This window comes from Ipomoea triloba, chromosome 4 (assembly GCF_003576645.1).
Source record: "Ipomoea triloba cultivar NCNSP0323 chromosome 4, ASM357664v1".
NCBI lineage: Eukaryota > Viridiplantae > Streptophyta > Magnoliopsida > Solanales > Convolvulaceae > Ipomoea > Ipomoea triloba.
The window spans coordinates 11,908,280-11,933,184 of NC_044919.1; the positions used below are offsets into that span (position 1 = coordinate 11,908,280).

The 24,905-nt window shown below is 33.5% G+C and overlaps 2 protein-coding genes and 2 long non-coding RNA genes across 10 annotated transcripts; all 4 read left to right on the forward strand.

The window, feature by feature from the left end:
- Nucleotides 1–2,709: 2,709 nt before the first annotated feature.
- LOC116016804 (putative late blight resistance protein homolog R1A-3) lies at nt 2,710–6,253 on the forward strand. The gene is made up of 2 exons (XM_031257212.1): nt 2,710–5,492; nt 5,724–6,253. The coding sequence occupies exons 1-2, from the start codon at nt 2,862–2,864 to the stop codon at nt 5,853–5,855; spliced, it is 2,763 nt and encodes a 920-aa protein (XP_031113072.1). The 5' UTR covers nt 2,710–2,861; the 3' UTR covers nt 5,856–6,253.
- A 6,632-nt stretch (nt 6,254–12,885) lies between these two features.
- Nucleotides 12,886–16,077, forward strand: LOC116016805 (disease resistance protein RPP13-like). 4 transcript variants are annotated; one of them, XR_004097786.1, is made up of 3 exons: nt 12,886–14,493; nt 15,612–15,694; nt 15,820–16,077. XR_004097786.1 is itself a non-coding variant. In XM_031257213.1 (2 exons), exons 1-2 carry the CDS (start codon nt 13,037–13,039, stop codon nt 15,883–15,885), a joined length of 2,724 nt encoding a protein of 907 aa, XP_031113073.1. In that variant the 5' UTR covers nt 12,886–13,036; the 3' UTR covers nt 15,886–16,077. The 4 variants fall into 4 exon arrangements, 3 of the variants coding, with proteins under 3 accessions (XP_031113073.1, XP_031113074.1, XP_031113075.1); XM_031257213.1 differs by having other exon boundaries at nt 12,886–15,694; XM_031257214.1 differs by lacking the exon at nt 15,820–16,077 and having other exon boundaries at nt 12,886–15,130; nt 15,612–15,667.
- Nucleotides 16,078–17,393: 1,316 nt separating this feature from the next.
- Nucleotides 17,394–21,294, forward strand: LOC116016847. 4 transcript variants are annotated; one of them, XR_004097798.1, is made up of 4 exons: nt 17,394–17,552; nt 18,147–19,609; nt 20,988–21,174; nt 21,277–21,294. It is a non-coding gene; the product is annotated as an uncharacterized LOC116016847 (long non-coding RNA). The 4 variants fall into 4 exon arrangements; XR_004097796.1 differs by lacking the exon at nt 20,988–21,174; XR_004097799.1 differs by lacking the exon at nt 20,988–21,174 and having other exon boundaries at nt 18,163–19,609.
- A 736-nt stretch (nt 21,295–22,030) lies between these two features.
- LOC116016848 lies at nt 22,031–23,276 on the forward strand. The gene is made up of 2 exons (XR_004097800.1): nt 22,031–22,291; nt 22,882–23,276. It is a non-coding gene; the product is annotated as an uncharacterized LOC116016848 (long non-coding RNA).
- Nucleotides 23,277–24,905: the final 1,629 nt, after the last annotated feature.

A 24,905-nucleotide genomic window follows, 5' to 3' on the forward strand; every position in this document is an offset into this window, starting at 1 on the left:
ATATATATATATATATATATATATATATATATATATATATATATATATATATATATATATATATATATATATAACAAAAAACAAAACAGAGCAACCCCTCCCCGGAGGGGTTGCTCCGTTTTTGTTTTCTGTTTTTTTTTTAAAAATATTTTTTTTAATTTTTAAATAGTTATTTAATTTAATTTAACAATACCTTTATTTTTTAAAATTCTAATTCCAATACCTAATCTTTTGTGTAATTAAATTTTTTAGTCAACATTGTTATTTGTGAGATGAAACTATTGGTAATTTGGGTGGCAGAGAATACTAACTGAACCCATATGACTCTATATATATGTGTCTTTTTTTGTATATGTATCACACAATCTATAAGCCATGGATGGTTGGGTAGAAGATTTTTTTAGTTACAATGATCAAAATCAAAACCATTTTTTTTAGTGACAATGACCAAAATCAAAGCCATTTTTTTTAGTTACAATGATCAAAATCAAAGCCAACGACATTATGAGGTATTTTAAGTATTATTTGTATTGAAATATATTTTATCATATATCCAAATTCATTTATATTATCGATATTATATTATATTAAACATTATTAATGAATTGTTATTTATTTCTATATATACTGTCAAATATCATTACTAAAAGTCGTTATTTGTTCGCCTATTTAGAATGAAGATGCAATTGAACTTCATGATGACAATATAAATAAATTAAATTATTATATTATTATAATAAAGTAAAATAATGCATACAAAAAAATTGAGTTATAAAGAATATCATGAAAATTTATTAAACATTAGATACTACAAAAAGTAATTAAAAATTATTATACACAAAATTATTATACTATCACAATTTAAAATAATAATAAAAATAAATATTTTAAATATTTAATTACAAAATATTATAGACAAAATTATTATTCTATCACAATTAAAAATATAAATAAATAATAAATATTTTAAATAGAAAATATAATATTTGACCAACTTTAATGAAGGTGGTGTAAATAGCAAATTCTATTTACACCACCTATAAAGCTATCAAACCTATTAAATGGTGGTGTAAATAGAATTTTGGGTGGTGCAAATAGAATTACCCTAATCATAATTGTTTGGTCCTTGAATAAATTTTTTTCCTTTATTATATATATATATATATATATATATATATAAGGTCATAATCAGGTGTGATTGCTCTTTAACGTGCGGTCAGTGCGGCCGCACCACTATGTATACAAATATGCACCACTCAATGTTAGAAAATGCGCCACACAAATATGCATAATTAGGTACGCATCACCAAAAAACACACCACTAGGTATGCAAATATACACCACACAGTGTTAGCAAATGCACCATTAGGGGCATGTGAGTTATGGTGCATTATTTTGGGTGTGTGGTGTGTTTTTTGGTGTTTGTGTGTATTTTCATTATGGTGCGTTTTCTAATATTGAGTTGTGCATTTTTTAACATTGAGTGGTGTGAACCGCACGGGAAAGCGCGGCCACATTTGAACATATATATATATATATATATATATATATATATATATATATATATATATATATATATATATATATATATNTATATATATAAATTTTGTAACATGTTTGTTCAATCCATTAATTAAAAATTTAATTAAATGCTACAATTTACATCTTTAAACATGAGTTCCAAAGATTTCAAATTTGATTTGAAAAAAAAAAACCATAAAAATACGACGTCATTTTTGTCAAGATTCAAGTTTACAAGAATGAAAATTTTAAAACTATAATTTTATTATTGTTCCTCTTACCAGTGATTTCAATACCCTATGATAATATATAGAAAGATGGAGACACAATTGAATATTTTACTCTTGGAAATTTGTGAGATCGCTATGAGGAGTGGAGTGCATATGGTGTTAGTATCCATATTGTTCTAAATAGTGGTGAAAGTGTTACACATACAATATTACGTACCATACTTATTTGCAATACAAATGTAAACCAATGACAAACCACAAGAAATATCTCGGTAAGATTTTTTGTTTACTTCTAAGTTAATCTTTGAATTAGAATTCTAAAAGCATGCCAAGTTAATGTCAACAGTACTTAATATATTTAATTTATTTAACAAAAATTAGTTTAAAATGTTTCTTCTTCATTTTTGCCAAAAAAAAACCCAGCATTCTCATAGACTTACTCATGTATTGCAACAAGCAATAGAAGACATTGATGCCATTAAAGAAGAGCTGGAGAAATTCATGATGGAGTGCAAGCAAGTCATAGCTGTGCAAGGGAGGGAGACTACACTTAGATGATGAAGGCCAATTGTCTGATTGGCAGAGAGAGACTATTGCAACTATCTTCTACACAACTTATACCACAATGTTTTGCACTGTTAGTTAATATAATGTAAGTTGTTGATCGGTATTTTCTTACATATGGAGATTATGATATAAATCCACTTATGAGAACAATTAAGATTGAACTCTTGCAAATTTTAAAGATCAAAACTTCCAAATCTAGAAGATAATACTGCACTGGTATTCTAATTTCGCGGAATGAAACTTATTCAGATCATTCTTTTGTCTCCATTTGATTGATTGGTGGAAAAAAAAAAAAAAAAACATTACGCCCTGGCCTACTTTTGAATTATTGCACCAAGTAATGGAAACTTTAGAACTGGAAAGCTAAAGGTCAAAAAAGCTGTCTGGAAAGCTAAAGGTCAAAAAAGCTGTCGGCAATGAATTATTGCACTCAGATCAGTGGCATTGCGCAATTCCACCCATCTTGCTTAGCTTAATTCTGCTAATCTGCACTCAAGCAAACTGAGAAAAACTACTAACAGAGATATATACAGAGAGAGATTAATGGCTTGTGTAGCTGTAAATTCTCTTATCAGAACATTAGAGATTGAGTTCTTGCAACCTGAACCTCGTCCAATCGTACAACAAATGGAAATCATCCCTTTTAACAAAGATCTGATCCAATCTCTCCATGCAAAGCTTGGTTTTCTGATACAACTGTTCGACGAGTTCAGAATGGATGGTGTTGAAGCAATTAAAGACTTGGAAACAAAGCTCAGAGATGTAGCTTTTAGAGTAGAAGATGAAATTGAACTCCATCTCGTAGATCTGGAAGCTTTCAGAGATCTATATGAAAATGATCTCTCTTATAATTTGGTAGATCTCTTTGAAGGATGGGACACTGAAGCCAAAAAAGCCCAGCATTCTCATAGACTTAGAGATGTATTGCAACAAGCAATAGAAGACATTGATGCCATTAAAGAAGAGGTGGAGAAAGTCATGATGGAGTACAAGCATGTCATAGCTGTGCAAGGAAGGGAGACTACACTTGATGATGTCAAGATGGACGGTTCCGGTTCCTCCAATCATGCTTCACACACTGAGGACATAATGGTCGGGAAAAACAATGAGTTCGAGACTATAAGGGAGATGCTAATACAACATACATCTAAACAACTAGAAGTTGTCTCAATTCAAGGTATGGGAGGAATCGGCAAGACAACGCTAGCTAGACGAGTTTATGAAGATCCATCTGTTGTCTCCCACTTTGACAAACAAATATGGGTTGTTGTATCCCAACATCACAATAAGAGGCAAATGCTCTTAGATCTTCTTGGTTCTAAAAACAACAGCAGTGATGAGGATGACCTAGCATTACAGCTCTACCAAAGTTTGAAGGGTCAAAGGTACTTGGTAGTGATGGATGATGTATGGAGCATAGAGTCATGGAATGATGTTAAATCTTGCTTTCCAGATGATATAAATGGGAGTCGAGTATTGCTGACTACTCGCGTTGCAGAGGTGGCCACTTGTATTGGCTCTAACAATGACTTCTCCCATCAAATGCAGTTCTTAGATCAAAATGAGAGCTGGGATTTATTTCGTAAAAAGGCATGTAAATCTCATGGTGTTGAATTTGAGACAATTGGGAGACCAATTGTTGAGAAATGTAAAGGATTGCCTTTGGCAATTGTTGTGATAGCAGGTTTATTTTCAAAGCTCAATACACTAGATGAGTGGAAGAGTACTGCTAATGCTTTAATAAGTTCTTCAACATCAACTCTATATGATGAAGAATGTTGGAGAATCCTCTCATTGAGTTATAGTCACTTGCCCCACAACTTGAAGGCTTGTTTTTTATATTTAGGAGTTTTTCCAGAAGATTATGAGATCAATGCTAATAACCTTACAAGGTTATGGGCTGCTGAAGGATTTGTAAAGGCATTCAAGAACGAGAGTTTTGAAGCGGTGGCTAGAAGGTACATAAATGAGCTTATGGATAGAAACTTAATTGTTATAAGCCGAAGAAGTAGTTGTGGAAGAAAAATTAAGGCGTTTAGAGTACATGATTTATTGCATGCCTTTTGTGTAAGAGAATGTCAAAACCAGAGTCTTTTACATGTTGCTGATGAAAGTGATTCCAATTTCCCCCAGAAAGGTGTCCGTTGGATAAGTGTGTCATTTGATGATTTTGATATCTCTGCGTTACATTCTCTGTCAAAACACTGCCGGTCCATCTTTTACTTTCTGGAGTTGCAGGCGCAGCCCCCAGATTCAATAAATTTGGAATTTTTCAGCCTATTGAGGGTACTCTATGTTACTCATCATCAATTCCATTTGCCAAGTCCGATTGTTCATATCCATTTGAGATACCTATGGTTAATCGGGGCACTTCATAATCCTCATGATTCATTATTCTCCAACGCTTGGAATCTTCAAACATATAGTGCGTATGCCCCCTTTAGAGTATTGTTGCATTTGAAGTTTCCACAACTACAGTATATTCAATGTGATGGATTTTTTGGAGCTTTTCCCAAATCTGTTCTTCAAAACTTGCAGGTCATTTCTGGATTGCAGGCTAGTTTTCATTGCGACCAAGAGTCCTTAATAAAAGTTCCATACCTAAAGAAGGTATCTATTATTATGGACCAAATCAATGATTGCATTAAGAACCTTGTCTGTTTACAGCAGCTCGAGAGTTTGTCTCTTGATTTTTTTCCACGGTCCAGTGGAATTCTGGATATGATGCCTCAAATCATTAACAGTACTCTTCTCTTGAAAAACATTAGGAAGCTGAGGTTTGATTTTATGATATCTGAGTGGAAGGCAATTAATGTTTTGAGCAATTTACCAAGGCTTGAAGTGCTCAAGTTAGTAGATGCTGACCTTGGCAAAAAGTGGGAAGTACCAGAGAAAGTAAAATTCTGCCACTTAATTTGTTTGAAAATTCGGTCTCATGATCTCATGCATTGGGAAGTTGGTGCTGATAATTTTCCAAAACTTGAGCGCCTATTCCTTAACACATGCTCTGAACTGAGAAAGATCCCGAATAGCTTTGCAGAAATTCCAACATTGAGCTTAATCCAATTAGAGAGGTGTCTTCCTTCTGCAGTGATGTCAGCCAAGCAAATTCAGGCTGAACAACATGAGTATGGAAATGAGAATATGATTGTCATTCAGAAAAAGACACTACAGGTCTCTCGATCAATCTCCATTTCTTTTTCTCAATTGCCTTTAATTTTTCTTCCAACTTCATTTAGTTTCATCACATCCTAACTTGTTTTTATTCATTCATGACATCCTCGCTCTCTACCTTTAAGATTTGTTGTGTTTCAAACAGTTTAGTATATTGTTCTTAAGGTCCCATTTTGATTTCCGTTAATCCTGAATCAATTTTCATCTAAGACCTCTCTTTCACACCTGCAGATAACCCCAGATGTAGAGTCTGCCCTATTGCAGCAAGTGATGAGTCTCACGCCAGAACAGTTAAGCTCATTGCCCCCGGATCAGCGACAACAGGTCCTTCAGCTTCAACGGATGCTTCGGCAGCCAACATAGGCCAAAGGACCGAGAGTTCGGATCCCCAGTTATCTGTGAGCTGCTCTTCCACTCATCCGAACAAATATCGAAAACGGGTCATCATCAGCAGCCACTGCACAAAGCAGAAAGTGTACAAAACGGTTGCCTTTGTGGCCATATAAAGTATGTGTTCAGTGTGGCATGCTGTTTCTTAAATCAATTTTCCTGTTGTAAATTTATCTTATTTTTTAAAGATTAGCATAGGGTAAATGCTAGAAAGGTTTTCCATTCATGTAACGATGTATTAACACAGATTGAATGAATAGGGAGGAGAAAATTTTGGCACTGTTTTGCTCACCTATAGTTTGAGATGGACTGAGTTACAAATTCATGTTGAGAACTATATACACAGACTATTGTTTTCTCTTTTCCCTCCACTCATAATACTTGCTTATTATCCTATCGATTATACAAACATGTATGAATGAATTAATGGTGAATTCCTCATATTGAATAGTGTTTTAAGTATGGGAAGGTAATGATGCACTTTTGTATTTCATATAAAGCTTTGCAAATGAACTTTGTGTATATATATAAGGTAGGGAAAAAACTCTCGTCAATCAACTCTCTCTGGCGCTATTAAGACCTTTTGTAAACAAATTTGGCAATTGATCATAGCTTTTAACATGAATATTAAATAGTAGTTCTTGTTGAATCTTGCACGAAGTGACAATCTACTTCAATATGCTTAGTGCACTCATGAAACACATGATTATTTAAATATTTACCACCACAAAGGAACTGGTTTATATATTCAGCTCTACTCCAATCTCCCCAATAACATTATGCATCCAGGTTACCTCACAAGTCACATGGGTCATCGCTCTATATTCATATTTTACACTAGAGTGAGACACAACACTTTGCTTCTTACTTTTCTACAAGACTAAATTGCCACAAAAGAATACACAATATCCCGTTATAGACTTTTTGTCACTTTTGACCTAGCCCAATCAACGTTAGAGAAGGTCTCAACACTCATGTGTCATGATTGACATACAAGATTCTTTTCTTGAGAGCACTCTTCATACTATACAATTCAAACTACAACCTCCCAATGAGGTTTTGTAGGGGATGCGATGGATTGACTCACCACACTTATTAGAAAGGCAATATCAAGGCGAGTGATAGTAAAATATTTTAACTTCTGCACTAGTTTCCTATACCTCTTTGGATCTTCGAGAAACTCCCCCTCACTAGTTACATGCTTAACACTCTGGTCCATAGGAGTTTCACAACGCTTTGACTCTAAGAGCCTAGAGTCTTCAAGTAAATCTAGCACATATATACTTCCATTGCGAAAGAAATGTCTCTCTTAGAATGAACAACTTCAATCCCCAATGGAGGTTCAGTGGTGTAATTACTGAGTTCGGAATGCAACGTAGTGCCTATGATCACATTATTTTTTTACAAACACGCTAACCATGACAGTGTTTTGTTAATTGTCTATGTTGATGATATAGTGTTCACATGTGATGCAAGAGGATCGATGTGCTCAAGTCTTTTCTTAAAGGGGAGTTCCATACTTTTTCTTTGTAATCCCTTGGATTATGGGAATTGAATAATTTATGGTGTAGTTGTGTCAAATTAAGTTAAATTGGTTCATCATTTTCACTGTCTAGTTGATAGATTGGTTTATCAAAAGATTGTCGGAGAAGAGAATCGAGCGTGTGTGACATCCTCTTGATTCCGATCTTGACAAAAAAAATGTAAGGTTTTTCTTCCCTTTCTACTCCTTTGTTCTATAATTTAAACATTCAAATCTCTAAAACTTTCTTTCTTCAGTGACACAAATTATTTGTTCACACAAGCTTCAAAAAAGGTGATTCTTTAACCTTTATATATAGGCAAAAACTTGTTTGAGACGGGTCGGGTCACACAATTATATGGGTCAACATGTGCATATCATGTGCATTTTTATGATTCTCTCTCTGTTTCCTATCTCATCCTACGCTCCCTGTTTCCACTCTCTGCATCTGACGCCTCTAATCCTTGCATTCGCCCTCACCATCTCCGTCAATCCCTCTCATCCTTGCATCTGGCACTCACCATCTCCGTCTCTCTCCTCTGCTCAAGCTCTCCACCTCCTCCCATATCCTCTGCCTCATTTCCGCTGCAGATTCCAACTCTTAGTAAGTATTGCAATTTGGCTAATGTGCATTCCTCTTATTCAAACACATTATGTAACATTAAATATATAATCGGCATTGTAGACATCAAACACAATACTTAATAGCATAAATCTATTACTTCACAGCACAAATGAATAATCAACACTATAACTGCCATTAAATATTCTACATCACCGATCAATCACATTTCAGCCATGAGAAGATGTACATATTTGACCAAAACAAGCAGAAAAATAACTAGAGTCACCTTCCATGCCTCAAATATTATACATCAAGAACAATATATTGGAGGAATGTATTAATAGAAAAAATAAATTCAGGTTTTATTTAAGCAAATATTGTTGGAAAAGAAGAGACATGTAAGATAACAGCACAAAATTAAGAAAAACAAAACAGAAAACAGAAACTTGAACAAGAACACAAAATCAATAATTTATTTCTAGAAATTGCCACTTCCAGACTAGGGGTATAGAAGCTAAATTTGGTTTCTGAGAATAAAATTCTTAATTTTGTTTTATTACAGACTGGGGTATAGAAGCTGAATTTTTTTGACATTATTTTAGTTATTGGTAATTTAGTCCAGTACTCCAGTACAGTAATCTACATGTGTGAACTAGTTGACACTTGACAGAATGACTATGAAATCTTTTTCTTTTTTTTTCTAATGGGTTTTTCAAAATAGCACTTTACTTTTCTGAATCATTAGCATTTTTATCCATAAGTTGACCTTTTTCTTTTCTTGTTTTATTCTCAATTCTTACTTTGCCAGAATCAATCAGTTCTCGGCTGGAAAGACTATTTAGCAGTTCATCATCAATCATTATATTCTGGCAGATATAAAAATTGATGCTCTGCAAAATCTGGATTCAACTAAACAAATCTACTACTTTATAGCCTAAAGCTAGTACTTCATAACACAAATGAATACTCAACATTTCAATCATTACACATACTACGGATTTGCCTTCAAAAAAATATACTATGGAGTATTTATAGTGCAAATAAACTACTTTAACCATCAAACACAACACATTATAGATCAAATATACTACTTAATTGCACAAATGAACAATCAGCACTTTAATCATTAAATCATCACTACTGATACTCAACATTTTAAACATCAAACGCAATACTTAATAGCACTAATATAGTACTTTATAACAAAAATGAATACTCAACAACACTTAAAGCATTAAATCTAATAATTTATGATGCAAATATACTACTTTATATCACAAATGAATGATAATGACTTTAACCATCAAACACAACACTATATAGAGTAAGTATACTACTTAATTGCACAAATGAATAATCAACACTTTAACCATTAAATATAATACATAATACCCTTAACGGAATGGCGACCACTGCGAGAAAATGAAGAAATTAAACGGAGAGTATAGCTTTTCTGCCGCAAACGTACATTAATATTAGTTACCGATGACGGAATATCTCTACAAATGCAAAACTACGAGAAATTAAACGGAATGGCGACCATGAGAAAAGGAAGAATATGAGTGTGCCGCGAGAATCGCAAGAATTTTACTGTAATAGCAAAACCTTAGCAAATTTTACACATTAAAACTATTAAAAAAAAAACTCACCTAAGATGTGAAGGAAATCCACCTTTGTTTGAAAATTAGATGAAAAATTGGAGGGGAACTCTGCGTCTCTGCTGCTCGGAGAGTTTGTACGTGAAAGAACACAGGAAACACGAAAAAATGGAGCGAAAAATTGATAAACTGAAATAATAAAACTTGCTAAAAAAGCCCATATCTGATTGTTTAAAAAAATCTCAAACAAAACTAATCCATAAATTAAATATGACCAAATTATGTGACCCGACCCGTCTCACACAAGTGTTACCCTTATATATATATATATATATATATATATATATAGAATTACAATCATATGAGACAACCTAGTTAGGTGAGAAATAAGACTCGTTGTGGAGCGTCCATCTTACATTTTTGGATGGCTAAGATGATTGCTTTTTTTCTTTCTTTTGTGCTTAATATTAATTAATAGGGGCTTTAATGTAATTGTCTGTGTTTTATTTTCAGGATGGAATTCTATTAATATGTTATGCTTGATTTTAGGTGTTTTAATTTTGGTAGGATTGTATTGTCTTCTTTTGTTGCTATTCGTTCACGTACATGCTTCTCTCTCCGTCATTGAAGTTTGTCGTTGTTTCTCACCCTTTGCTGGACTGTGGAGGTTGCTAGTGAAGGTATGTTTTGTTTACATTTTTTTGGGGTGTTTTCTTCGGCCGTTATTGTGTAAGGAGGGTGGGATGGCAGTGTGCGTCTGTGCATGTGGCCTTGTGTTGTTTTCTGATTTTTAACTTCTGTGTGGGTGTTTGCTTAACTTGTGTGGGAGTGGTAGGGTAGGTTGGGTGGATTTGTTTGTATTTTGTCATCATTTGTCTATTTTTACCGCGCCGCCGGGGTATGCTATTAGTATAACATGTCCATTTTTTTATTATGTCATTTGCCAGTGTGTGCATGTGTGGTTTCATGCGTGTGCATGTATATATTTATGCCAGTACCGCACTGGTTTCATATTGTCTATGTTGCCATACTATTTTTTCTGCAATTTCATAGGTTTGCTGGGATGTATTACTGGGGTGGAATATTTTCCCGTGGTTTCTCCAGTTTGTAGCTCAATTACGTTTGATTTTGTGTGTTACAAGGTGTGTGCACCGTACTTCTGACTTCAGTTCATTTCTGGTCTCCTCGTTATCGTGTTGGTATTCTATTTTTGAAAGTGGTGTGTGTACCTTTATTCTGACATCAGTTTATTTTCGACTCCTTTTTACGATGTTTGCTTTTTTCCTTTTTTTTATTTGGCTCATTTGAATTTTGTTACCGTATAATACTAACAGCTATGAGCATCTGTGTTAAGCGGTGTGTGCACCTGTGTTCTGCTTGCAGTTTAGAATAGGCATACGTTTATCATGTTCTTATTCTGATTTTTTTTTTAATTTTTTGGGCGTTTCTGATTTGTGTGTAGGTATAATCTTGTGTTCGTCCCATTTACTGGCATGGATAATCACAAGAGATCAGCCATGTTCGCTGCGGGGTTGATTGTGAATGAAGATGTGGAGTCGTATGTGTGGTTGCTTGATAATTTCAAGCAAGCTATTAGCCCGTGAGTGCAAGTCTTGTCACAAATATAACGGACATGACAACCTTAATTGTCCCTTAAAGCCAAAGCAAACGCAAAAGCCGAAGCCAAAACCAAAGCTCTAATTATTCTTCTCTACATGTGGATGTGGGGAATCATTTCATTTTTTTTTTCTTATACATTGTTTAGTTTAAATGTTCATTATAAATATTTTAGTCGTTTTCTAGTTTTCATCGTTTTCTATGTTTTCTTTACATGTAGAGTTGGGGTGTGCACCCATGTACATCCATATATAAGGGTTTCTGTCTGTGTGCATCTACTATAGGCACTCAGTGCAACTAGTTTAGATATAGGTTGCATGTCGTTCGTTGGTGTGTGCACTTAGGTACCAAATAAAAAAAGTAATGGACTTATATTGTCAAAAGAATAAAAGTAATGGACTTATATTGTCAAAAGAGTAATGAACTTATTCACTAAATTATAAGAATATCAAAAGATTTATGCATTTCTACTACTATATATCAGTTAAGTCTCAATTTTATTTATTGTTTAAGATAATTTTTTTTTTTTTTATGAAACCTCTATATTATCAATAAAAAGTATGTAACTAAAAGTTTTGATGGTACAAAACTTGCAGAGTTGCGGATATGTGAATTTTAGTATTGATAGAGTTGAATATAAATAATCATAATTGGTTGGTCCTTGAATAAATTTTTTCGTTTATATATATATATATATATATAGGGTCATAATCAGGTGTGACTGCCCGTTAACGTGCGGTCAGTGCGGCCGCACCACTATGTATACAAATATGCACCACTCAATGTTAGAAAATGCACCACACAAATATGCATCATTAGGTACGCATCACCAAAAAACACACCACTAGGTATGCAAATATACACCACACAGTGTTACCATTAGGGGCAGGTGAGTTATAATGCATTATTTTGGATGTGTGGTGTGTTTTTTGGTGTTTGTGCGTATTTTCATTGTGGTGTGTTTTTTAACATTGAGTGGTGCATTTTCTAACATTGAGTGGTGTGATCTGCACGGGAAAGCGCGGCCACATTTGAACAGATTTATATATATATATATATATATATATATATATATATCCAAAATAAATTTTGTAACATGTTTGTTCAATCCATTAATTAAAAATTTAATTAAATGCTACAATTTACATCTTTAAACATGAGTTCCAAAGATTTCAAATTTGATTTGAAAAAAAAAAAAGCCATAAAAATACGACATCATTTTTGTCAAGATTCAAGTTTACAAGAATGAAAATTTTAAAACTCTAATTTTATTATTGTTCCTCTTACCAGTGATTTCAATACCCTATGATAATATATAGAAAGATGCATGGAGACACAACTGAATATTTTACTCTTGGAGATTTGTGAGATCGCTATGAGGAGTGGAGTGCATATGGTGTTAGGATTTGTATTGTTCTAAATAGTTGTGAAAGTGTTACACAATATTACGTACCATACTTATTTGCAATACAAAGGTAAACCAACGACAAACCACAAGAAACATCTCGGTAAGATTTTTTGTTTACTTCTAAGTTAATCTTTGAATTAGAATTCTAAAAGCATGCCAAGTTAATGTCAACACTACTTATTCAGATCATTCTTTTGTCTCCATTTGATTGATTGGTGGAAAAAAAAAACCATTACGCCCTGCCTACTTTTGAATTATTGCACCAAGTAATGGAAACTTTAGAACTGGAAAGCTAAAGGTCAAAAAAGCTGTCGGCAATGAATTATTGCACTCAGATCAGTGGCATTGCCCAATTCCACCCATCTTGCTTAGCTTAATTCTGCTAATCTGCACTCAAACAAACTGAGAAAAACTACTAACAGAGATATATACAGAGAGAGATTAATGGCTTGTGTAGCTGTAAATTCTCTTATCAGAACATTAGAGCTTGAGTTCTTGCAACCTGAACCTCGTCCAATCCTACAACAAATGGAAATCATCCCTTTTAACAAAGATCTGATCCAATCTCTCCATGCAAAGCTTGGTTTTCTGATACAACTATTCGACGAGAGCAGAATGGATGATGTTAAAGCAATTAAAGACTTGGAAACAAAGCTCAGAGATGTAGCTTTCGGAGTAGAAGATGAAATTGAACTCCATGTGGTAGATCTGGAAGCTTTCAGAGACCTCTATGAAAGTGAGCTCTTTAGAGGAGCTGACGAGGAAATGGGAGAAGGGGACACTGAAGCCAAAAAAACCCAGCATTCTCATAGACTTAGTCATGTATTGCAACAAGGAATAGAAGACATTGATGCCATTAAAGAAGAGGTGGAGAAAGTCATGATGGAGTACAAGCATGTCATAGCTATGCAAGGAAGCAGGGAGACTACACTTGATGATGAAGTTATTCCAAAATCTGATGATGAACTTGTCAAGATGGACGGTTCCGGTTCCTCCACTCATGCTTCACACACTGAGGACATAATGGTTGGGAAAAACAATGAGTTCGACACTATAATGAAGATGCTAATACAACATCCATCTAAACAACGAGAAGTTGTCTCAATTCAAGGTATGGGAGGAATCGGTAAGACAACGTTAGCTAGACGAGTTTATGAAGATTCATCTACTGTCTCCCACTTTGACAGACGACTATGGGTTGTTGTATCACAACATCACAATAAGAGGCAAATGCTCTTAGGTCTTCTTGGTTCTAGAGACAATGTAAACAGCAGCAGTTATGAGGACCTAGCATTACAGCTCTACCAAAGTTTGAAGGGTCAAAGGTACTTGGTAGTGATGGATGATATGTGGAGCAGAGAGTCATGGAATGATGTTAACTCTTGCTTTCCAGATGATATAAATGGGAGTCGTGTATTGTTGACTACTCGTGTTACAGAGGTGGCTACTTGTATTGGCTCTAATAACAATTACTTCTCCCATCAAATGAAGTTCTTAGATCCAAGTGAAAGTTGGGAATTATTTCATAAAAAGGCATGCAAATCTCAGGGTGTTGAATTTGAGACAATTGGGAGACCAATTGTTGAGAAATGTAAAGGACTGCCTTTGACAATTGTTGTCGTAGCAGGTTTATTTTCAAAACTCAACACACTAGATGAGTGGAAAAATACTGCTAATGCTCTAATAAGTTCTTCAACATCAACTCTAGATGATGAAGAATGTTGGAGAATCCTCTCATTGAGTTATAGTCACTTGCCCCATAATTTGAAAGCTTGTTTTTTATACTTAGGAGTTTTTCCAGAAGATTATAAGATCAAAGCTAACAACCTTGGAAGGTTATGGGCTGCCGAAGGACTTGTAAAGGCATTCAAGAACGAGAGTCCTGAAGCTGTGGCTGAAAGGTACATAAATGAACTTATGGATAGAAACTTAATTCTTGTAAGCAAAAGAAGTAGTTGTGGAAGAAAAATTAAGGCGTTTAGAGTACATGATTTATTGCATGCCTTTTGTGTAAGAGAAGGTCAAAACCAGAGTCTTTTACATGTTGCTGGTGAAAGTGATTCCAATTTCCCCCAGAAAGGTGTCCGTTGGATAAGGGTGTCATTTGAAGATTTTGATATCTCTGCCTTACATTCTCTGTCAAAACACTGCCGGTCCATCTTTTACTTTCTGGAGTGGCACAAACATTCAATAAATTTGGAATTTTTCAGCCTATTGAGGGTACTCTATGTTACTCATCAATTCCATTTGCCAAGTCCGATTGTTCATATCCATTTGAGATACCTATGGTTAATCGGGGCACGTCATAATCCTCATGATTCATTATTCTCCAACGCTTGGAATCTTCAAACATATAGTGTGTATGGCCCCTATACAGTATTGTTGCATTTGAAGTTTCCACAACTACAGTATATTCACTGTGATGAATTTTTTGGAGCTTTTCCCAAATCTGTTCATCAAAACTTGCAGGTCATTTCTGGATTGCAGGCTAGTCATTGCCACCAAGAGTCCTTAATAAAAGTTCCATACCTAAAGAAGGTATCTATTATTATGGACCGAATCAATGATTGCACTAAGAACCTTGTCTGTTTACAGCAGCTCGAGAGTTTGTCTGTTGATTTTTTTCCACGGTCCAGTGGAATTCTGTATATGATGCCTCAAATCATTAACAATATTCTTCTCTTGAAAAACATTAGGAAGCTGAGGTTTGATTTTATGATATCTAAGTGGAAGGCAATTGATGTTTTGAGCAAGTTACCAAGACTTGAGGTTCTCAAGTTAAGTTTTTTTGACCTTCCTAAAAAGTGGGAAGTACCAGAGAATGTGAAATTCTGTCAGTTAATTTGTTTGAAAATTTGGTCTGGTAATCTCGAGCATTGGGAAGTTGGTGCTGATAATTTTCCAAAACTTGAGCGCCTATTTCTTAACACATGCTCTGAATTGAGAAAGATTCCGAATAGCTTTGCAGAAATTCCAACATTGAGCTTAATCCAATTAGAGAGGTGTCTTCCTTTTGCAGTGATGTCAGCCAAGCAAATTCAGGCTGAACAGCATGACTATGGAAATGAGAATATGATTGTCATTGAGAAAAACACACTACAGGTCTCTCGATCAATCTCCATTTCTTTTTCTCAATTGCCTTTAATTTTTCTTCCAACTTCATTTAGTTTCATCACATCCTAATTTGTTTTTATTGATTCATGACATCCTCGATCTCTACCTTTAAGATGACTGACATAATGGCAACTTCGATGTTGATGATGAGGAGGAGGATGCAAAGCTATAGGCTATAGCAAAGAAAGACTCTAAAGATGCCAGTTCTGGATCATTGTTGTGACTGCGGTGAACTGCTGTTATTATAATTATTTTGAGTGTTTTAGGGTACTAGTATTATACCCGTGTCGTTGCACGGACTAAATATTAGAAATATTGTTGTTGTGTTATAGTGAGATAAGTATAATCCAATGGGGTAGCTCAAGTGGCAAGTGATCTCTCTTTGTGGGCAGGAATTTCGAGAGAATTCGGAATTTTGAGAGAACTCGGGTTCAATTCCCACAAGTGACGATTCCCCCTGGGCTAGCTCCCATGCCTCCCGGAGCGAACATAGTAAATTTACCAAAAAAAAATAGTGAGATAAGTATATTATTTTAAGTTTTTATGATAGACTTAATTTAAATATAATAAATATATACATGAATTTAAAATTAAATTAAAAATCAAAACTTATTATTATTAATCAATAAAATGTAAATTGAACATTACACATTATTAAAAGTTTCATGGTAAACAATGTTAGTACCTGAAGTACTAACGGTATTTGAGTCACTGCATATTAATATTTTCAATCCAATTGAATTGCTAATAACGTTAGAAGCATCAACGTACAATTGACCCTAATATGCTACCCACGTGAATATTAGACAATTTAATAATATTACTATTAATTCAAAATTGTACAACTTAATATAAGCATAAATTAAATTCATGTATTACAAATACATTAAAATATACTCAATATAAATATTACAAAAAGCCTAAACATTAAAACTAAAATTTACAAATTGTAGTCACAAACTGCTAAAAACTTCTCTGTATACAACATTAGTCTGGGACTCTTACCGTTGCTAACTCTAGATAGAATCACATAATATTGTCCATGTATAAAAATGTTTTTTATTCTTTAAAAAAACTGAGATTTCTCAACTCCATTGCAATGACTTTAGTTTATTGTATAGAAATTTTATTAGCGGACAATATAACTAAATTTTCTACAGAAGTCAAAGTAAATATGTCAATTAATTTATTGTAGTAAGGTAAAAAATAATTACTTGAAATATTAACTCAAAAAAATTATTCAAAAAATATTAAGTAGTCGAATAATGTGATATAAAATTTATTATAATTATAATTATAATAATTATAATAATAACAACAACAATAATAATGTACAATTTTAACCCAATCTTTATAAGTAGACCAATATCCACCTACAACCCAAGTATAGATAAACGACAACCCGTTTCAACCCACACCATTTCCACCATTTCATTCCGTCTTCGTCCTCTCTCTTCTATCTCTTCCCCTCCGTCTTCTTCGTCTCCATCCGCTATGGGGGAAAACACATCAAAAATACAAAATCAGAATAATCTCCTCCTAATGTAATAAGATTAATTTTACGTTAAATAATAATAATAATAATAATAATAATAATAAATAAATAAATAAATAAATGTAAATGCAAAATGTTCTAGAATATCCTACTCTGTCGTCCAAACCCATTTCCCCATTTCCACATTTCCCGTTCTCAATCGTCTTTCTCTTGCATAAACGCTCTCTGTCTCCCTTTTTCTCTCGAACAATCTCGCCCTCTCTTCATTCCCTCAGCTTGATTCTTCATTAGGTCTCTCATTGGAAAAATTGAAATTACAGTAACATCCTAGGTTCTCTACACTCGCAGCAGGTGATGTAGTTGTTCTTACCTTTTTTTTTTCTTTGTTTTGGGTTTGTAATCGGTTTAATTTAACCTAAAAATCTTCGATTCTCTGCTATAATTTGTTAAATTTAACAAATGAGGCTTTAGAATTTACTGATATGTTGATATATTTCTGAGCTGAAATGACAAAATTTTGTATCTATAGTTATCAATCAAATCTGGGAAATGCATGTGGTAATGAGTGTGTTCGATCTATGATTTTACGTTATTTTTTTACCTCTACAGTTAGCCCTAGTCCTATTAAAACTGAGTTTTACTGATTATGTGATTATACTATAATTGTGGCTTTTTATATCTGGTTATTCTGAAATTGTGTTCTGCATGTGGTGTTTAGTGTTGTCGATTTCTTATTCTGAAATTGTGTTCTGCATGTGGTGTTTAGTGTTGTCGATTTCTTATTTCGAGTTATTTGGTTAATTGGTTAATGGACAGTTAGACCTAATGACCTTAAGTAGATATTTGTACTGCATATGTGATTATACTTTTATCTATTATGCATGTTAAGGTTTTAATTAATATTAATTTTCTTACCTAAATAACTTTTAACTGTGCCTTTGTAAGGGTATTTTCATTACAGCTGAAGATTATAAAGCTAAATGCGGATATCCCAAGCAAGATGAGTTTCTATTTCTTTTTTTTTTTTTTCATGTATTCATTCATCATTAGATGTTAAGAAAATGTTTAGTTTGAAAAAAAAGTGTTAAGTGTAGAATGAATGAAATACCTTTGTTATGAGCCCGCACTTTACTCTTACTCTTACTGCCTATCACACAGGATGCTGTTATTTGTTTCATCTTTGGTTTTGTTTGATGTAACGATCTTCTTTAGTTGTAAACTGATACCATTTGTAGTTTAGTATTTGAGTTGGTATGGCTTTTATATGTTGGGTTTTAGTGAACTGAAAATTTAAATTGTAAGTTATTTCCATGATCCTGCAAATAACTAATAAAACATTGAGAAAGATTTTTTATTTTTTTAACATAGAATGTTTAAAAATCACATATTGCATTTTTATTCTGAATTGTTAAGTTTTGTGAAGTTGAACTCTACTTAAAAATAAAAGCAATGCTTGATTCTGCCTATGGTTTCTTGTGTCAGATGTGTGTGTGTAATGCAATACTGAACTTGATATTTTGGAATGATTGAAACCCTTTTCTGCCGAGATGTTAATCACAACTGAGTACTGCAAGTATGGGTGATAGCCAATCAATAGTCTAAGTCCAAATGCATTGTATGGCATGTACTTTAGGCATTTTCCCAAATTCTTTCTGGTAATACATTTCAATTGGTTGATGACTGCTTATTTTTGTTTTATAAATGTTACTAAAATATATCCCGAAATATGCTGAAATACTACCTAAAACTTAATTAAAATTACATACATTGAAATTGAATCCATCCTTAGCTGTAATTACACATCATACACTCCAACATCTTTACTTGATCCATTTTATGTAGAAAGGAATGTTGATATAACCACATTGGTTTTCGTAAAAATAAAACCATGGATTAGTATACTTGAATTCCTCATTCCTAATTGATAACCATGGATTAGTATACTGGAATTCCTCATTCCTAATTGATGTACACACTATACCTGTAGTTACAAAACAACATTTTATATAAGAATTAATAGCTGGTTTAATATACCTGTTTGAAACAGAATTTATTTCTTCTTGAAAAGGAAAAATACATATTTCTATACCTGTGTATACATATTTCATCCTGAAACAGAATTTATTTCCCTGGCCTGTAAACTGTTTCCTGGTAATCCACAACAGCAGCATTAATGTTATACATTCTCTAATATTTGTATACGATTTAGTCAATGTATATGAACTGACTAATGTTTACTTGTATATATTTCACTTGAGATTTGAATTCCCACTGACTATGTTTTGAAGTCTTGCCTTTTTTTTTTGGATGTACTGCAGCAGTTAGTCACATATGGAACGCAGAGCTCAAAATCCTAAAAAATTAAAGAGAGTCAATGCATTATAAGAAGTTTAAACCAATAACAACAGGTATAATTTGATGATACGTTAAGGCGTTCGCTTCTTTCTCTTGCCCACAATGGTAGTTTATCCCTTCAACATTTCTATTCTTCTTTCCTTTGCTAAACACAACTGCAGAACTCACAGACTAAATACAAAATAAATTGTCTTTTCATTCAAAAGAGACAACTATGAGAACAAAAATAAAAGATATTATTAGAGTACAACCTGAAAGATAAGTATGTCTATTGCTGTCTTCTGTGTCTTAAGTGTTAAAAAGAAATGATAGGCTACTACAGCTACTTTTACATCATCATGTCTATTCAAAGTTCAAAATATATCTACATGGTGCATACTCCTTAATGCAGTATCCTTTAATCAACATAGATCTCCTTTCTTGCTGATGTAACAGGTCCTCATCCGTAGACAATGCAATCCTGCAAAAAAAAAACTAAATGTCACAGTATAAAACCTTTTGTTATTGGTTTACACTTCTTATAAGACCATCCTTGTGTCACAGTATCACATGCACTAAGGTTCAAAATGAACTCACCACACAAGTAATCTAGTTTCTCTAGTTTCTATACCAGTCTCTTTCACATGTTTGAAACCTTGGGTTGAAGAGAATTCATCTAGCAATCACCACTTCACAGCTGCATCAGTTACATTTCCAGTATTGGTTGCTGCCAAATTTGCGATTGGCATGTCAATAATTGTGTAGATTATAAATTTGTTAAGCACTAAAATTTACATTCTCATATTTACCTCAAGAAAGTCCTCATCTCCCTCACTTAGATGCAAGTCAGAGTTCAAATCCTTATCATGAGCATTTAGAAGTTCAGGGCAATGCTATGCCACCACCTGTTGGTCATTTTTAATTCTTAGCACAAGAAATGCATTATTAAGGTTCGCAAACTGCTCATCTTTGCTAAGAGCCTAATATCTTGAATAACATCCTTCTCCCCACAAAGTCCTTTATCTACTTTGGAGGCTGATTTGTCTGTATATATGTTGGCATATCTTAATTAGGTGATGTTTTGTAAAATAAACCAAACCAAACATGCTGCATCTGTTTACTTGATTTCCTGCACTGCATTCCTTGCAACTTGTGAATATCCAGATTGCGATGTCTTGCTATAATTACCTGCAACTTTGTTTAGGAAAATATCAAAACAGGAATACAGAAATGATATAGTAGTTGAAAATAGAAACAGGAATACATATAAAAAATAAACAAATGATATAGTAGATGCATTCCTTGCTTTTGCAGTATGTATGTACCTACACAATAGCAAAACAGATTGATTTGTTTAAAATATAAAATGAAAAAGAATGTTACTCTTAAAAAGGATTAAGAAAAATATTACAGTAAATTTTTATATTATCATTACCTCTTCATCTGGAATAGGCATTCCTTGCTTTTGCTTGTTGTGCCTCACTCATATGGCTCGCCTACTGTTGAGAGGGCTAATCTGACTTGTAAAGATGTATTGAGATGGCATTTCTAAACAACTTCAAGGATTACGGTAGAAGCTTGCGTTTGAGAATTTTGGCATTGCACAGGACACACCCATACTGGAATGCAATATCTTTTGGTGAAAGATACTGTTAATATGAAAAGTTACCATTTGAAATATAGATTTACATTCTTATCTCTTGTAGAATAAAAACTAATCAAAATTTCTACATTTTTGCAGATTAGTGAAGATTAATGATAAAAAAAAAAAAAAAAAAAAAAAAAAAAAAAAAAAAAAAAAAAAAAAAAAAAAAAAAAAAAAAAAAAAAAAAAAAAAAAANAAAAAAAAAAAAAAAAAAAAAAGCTTACCTGTTCGTGGAAGACTGCCTCTTTGCTCTTAATTTGGGAAGAGCCTTCCCGTGGAAGGAACCTCTTTGCTCTTGAAGTAAGATAAATTATTGGCGAGGTATAGTACGTTCCCATGGGCGAAAGCAAAAATGCAAAGCAGAAATTTGAAGAATGATTTAGAACCATAGGCGAAAGCAAAAATGCAAAGCAGAAATTTGAAGAATGATTTAGAACCATAGTTAACCTGTAATATATAGTGTGTAATAGATGTCTTAGATTGAAAGAGTTCTATATGTATATTAAATAGTTTTGAATTCCCGGTGAGAGTGAAAGAGTTCAATAATCTTTTCCTTGATTCTCGAATCGTCATTCGATTTCCTAAGTTTTGGCGATTCGTTTACGGCTGTGCTGTCCTAAATATCTGACGGTAATAATGGGTTACCGGTATATTATTTGAATATAATGTTGATACAGTGTTTGAGTATTTGAGTACAATATTGAGTGTAGTGCTCAGTGTACAAGATGAGTTGAGTGTTGTTTTGTCTAAGTTCAAGTGTCGTCTCACTACGTGGTTGTGAGTCTTTTTATTCCTTTCAGCTCAGTAACGGAGCATTAATGAGGAGTTGAACGTTGGACATCAATGCTTGAGGGGTTGAACGTTGGGCATCAATGCCTGGGGAGCTGAGTGCTGAGGAGCTGAACGTTGGTCATCAATGCTGAGGAGTTGGACCGTTGCGCATTGATGCTGAGGAGTGAGGTGTTCAACGGTTGGTTGAACGTCCGTTGCCTTGCCTCTGGGTCCTGCCAGTGTTTCCGGGTTGGGTGCTGCTAGCCTGATTACTCTGTCAATATCTAATTGTAATTAATTTTGTGGCCTTTGATACTTCTAGAGCCGTATTTTTTAAAAGGTGCTTATAATACTACTTTTAACTCCTAAACATTGTCGTTTCATTGTGGGCGGGAATAGTTGCCAAGGATGCATTAAATGCTCTTCTTCTGGCTTTTTTATTATAGAAGATAGAAGATGTGTTCAGTGTGGCATGATGTTTCTTAAATCAATTTTCCTGTTGTAAATTTATCTTATTTTTTAAAGATTAGCATAGGATAAATGCTAGAAAGGTTTTCCATTCATGTAACGATGTATTAACACAGATTGAATGAATAGGGAGGAGAAAATTTTGGCACTGTTTTGCTCACCTATAGTTTGAGATGGACTGAGTTACAAATTCATGTTGAGAACTATATACACAGACTATTGATGAGCATATTTTATACCTTGATTTAAATAAGATTTTATAGGTTAATTTTATTATTTATATTTTATATTTAATTATATTTAGTATATTTAGTTATATTAGGATTAGAGTACTTAGTTATATTAACCTAAATAATTAGTTTAGTGGGTCCCACTTGTTATAATCCCTAAGTTACACTTTGCTTTGTTTTATTTCATTTGGTTTGCTGGCATTTATTTAGGACTTTATTTTATTTTGTTTAGGTACATAAAGTAACGAAGCAGAATGTATAGCGCAAGGTCCACGAACTGCAGCGAAACGGAAGGCGCAAGCGGAGCTTCGAACGGCGATTTCGACCGATTCTCATTCGCGGAAGATCAAAAATCAACCAAGCTTTTGAATTTGAGGTTGAAATTGTGAGAGAAATCAGTCTTTGATTTGGTAAGAGCAATAATTTTAGGGAATTGTTGGTTCAGAACCCTATAAAAGGAGAGCTATTCTGATGTATTTTAGCAGATTATTCCTTTCATATTCTTAGAATTTTAGAATAGTTTTTCTCCATGTCTGGCTAGATTTTCTTTATTTTGATTCAAGGAATTGAAGTTTTAGTTGTGAATTTAGGGAGGTTCTATTTCAATTAATTTGTTGAATTCATGTATTTCTTGTTCTTTTAGAGTTAATTTTCCAGGCAGACTTATAATGAATTAAATTGACAACTTGGTTTATTATCGTTTTCCTATTGCTATCTATGAATTTATGATCTGTAATTGTTATAAACGATTAGACTTTGTAGCCTGTATTAATTATATTACTGTGATTAATACATAAAGGACAGGAAGACTAAGTTGCAGGTTGTAGCTATCTCAATCTGCGATTTAGGCTTAGTTATTTTCCATTTAAGTGTAATGATGTTATTGGGTGAATATGGAACGCTATCGTCCCCAGTTTATTCAATAACAATTGTTGGTTTGAATGCTTAATTTGAATCAGTTAATTTAGGGAGATTAAAGGCTAGTTATAGCTATCTTAATTAGTCTTTGGCTATGTACTTGAATCTACACTTTATTTGTAAGAACCAATGATCTAAGTCACATCTTTAATATTTCTTTTTCCTTGAATAAGATATCAACATACTTGAACTTGTTTACGATTATAGTTTACTTTATTTACTTATTTCAAATTATTTCTCCCACTCTAAGTTCTTTTAATTTAAGAAACGATCCTCATTAGTTCTCTTGGGATTCGACCTGGTCTTGCCACTACTACAAATTAGTGGAGTGAGCCAGTATTAATTTTGTAGGGCTTCGACAACCCTGCCAACTATATTGTTTTCTCTTTTCCCTTCACTCATAATACTTGCTTATTAGTTATTATCCTATCGATTATACAAACATGTATGAAATAACTATTATAGTGTATCGCTTTAGAGTGAATCAAATAATATGTTGTGAAAACTAAACTTATTTATGAATCTGGTACCTAATTAAAAAAAACCCAATGGATTAATGGTGAATATATTCCTCATATTGAATAGTGTTTTAAGTATGGGAAGATAATGATGCACTTTTGTATTTCATATAAAGCTGTACAAATGAACTTTGTGTATATATATAAGGTAGGGAAAAAACTCTCGTCAATTAATGGCCCTACTAAGACCTTTTGTAAAGAAATTTGTCAATTGATCATAGCTTTTAACATGAACATTAAATAGTAGTTCTTGTTGAATCTCGCACGAAGTGAAAATCTACTTCAATATGCTTAGTGCACTCATGAAATTAGTGCACTCATGAAACACATGATTATTTAAATGTGTATCACACCACAAAAGAACTGGTTTATATATTCAGCTCTACTCCAATCTCCCCAAGAACACTACGCATCCAGGTTACCTCACAAGTCACATGGGTCATCGCTCTTCTCAGATTTTACACTAGAGTGAGACACAACAATTTGTTTCTTACTCTTCTACGAGACTAAATTGCCACCAAAGAATACACAATATCTCGTTGTAGACTTCTTGTCACTTTGTGACCTAGCCCGCGCCGATCAACGTTAGAGAAGGCCTCAACACTCATGTGTCATGATTGACATACAAGATTCCTTTCCCGAGAGCATTCTTCATCCTGTACAATTCAAATTAAACTACAACCTCCCAATGAGGTTTTATAGGGGATGTCATGAATTGACTCACCACACTTACCTGCAAGGCAATATCAGGGCGAGTGATAATAAGATATTTTAACTTCTCCACTAGTTTCCTATACCTCTTTGGATCTTCAAGAAACTC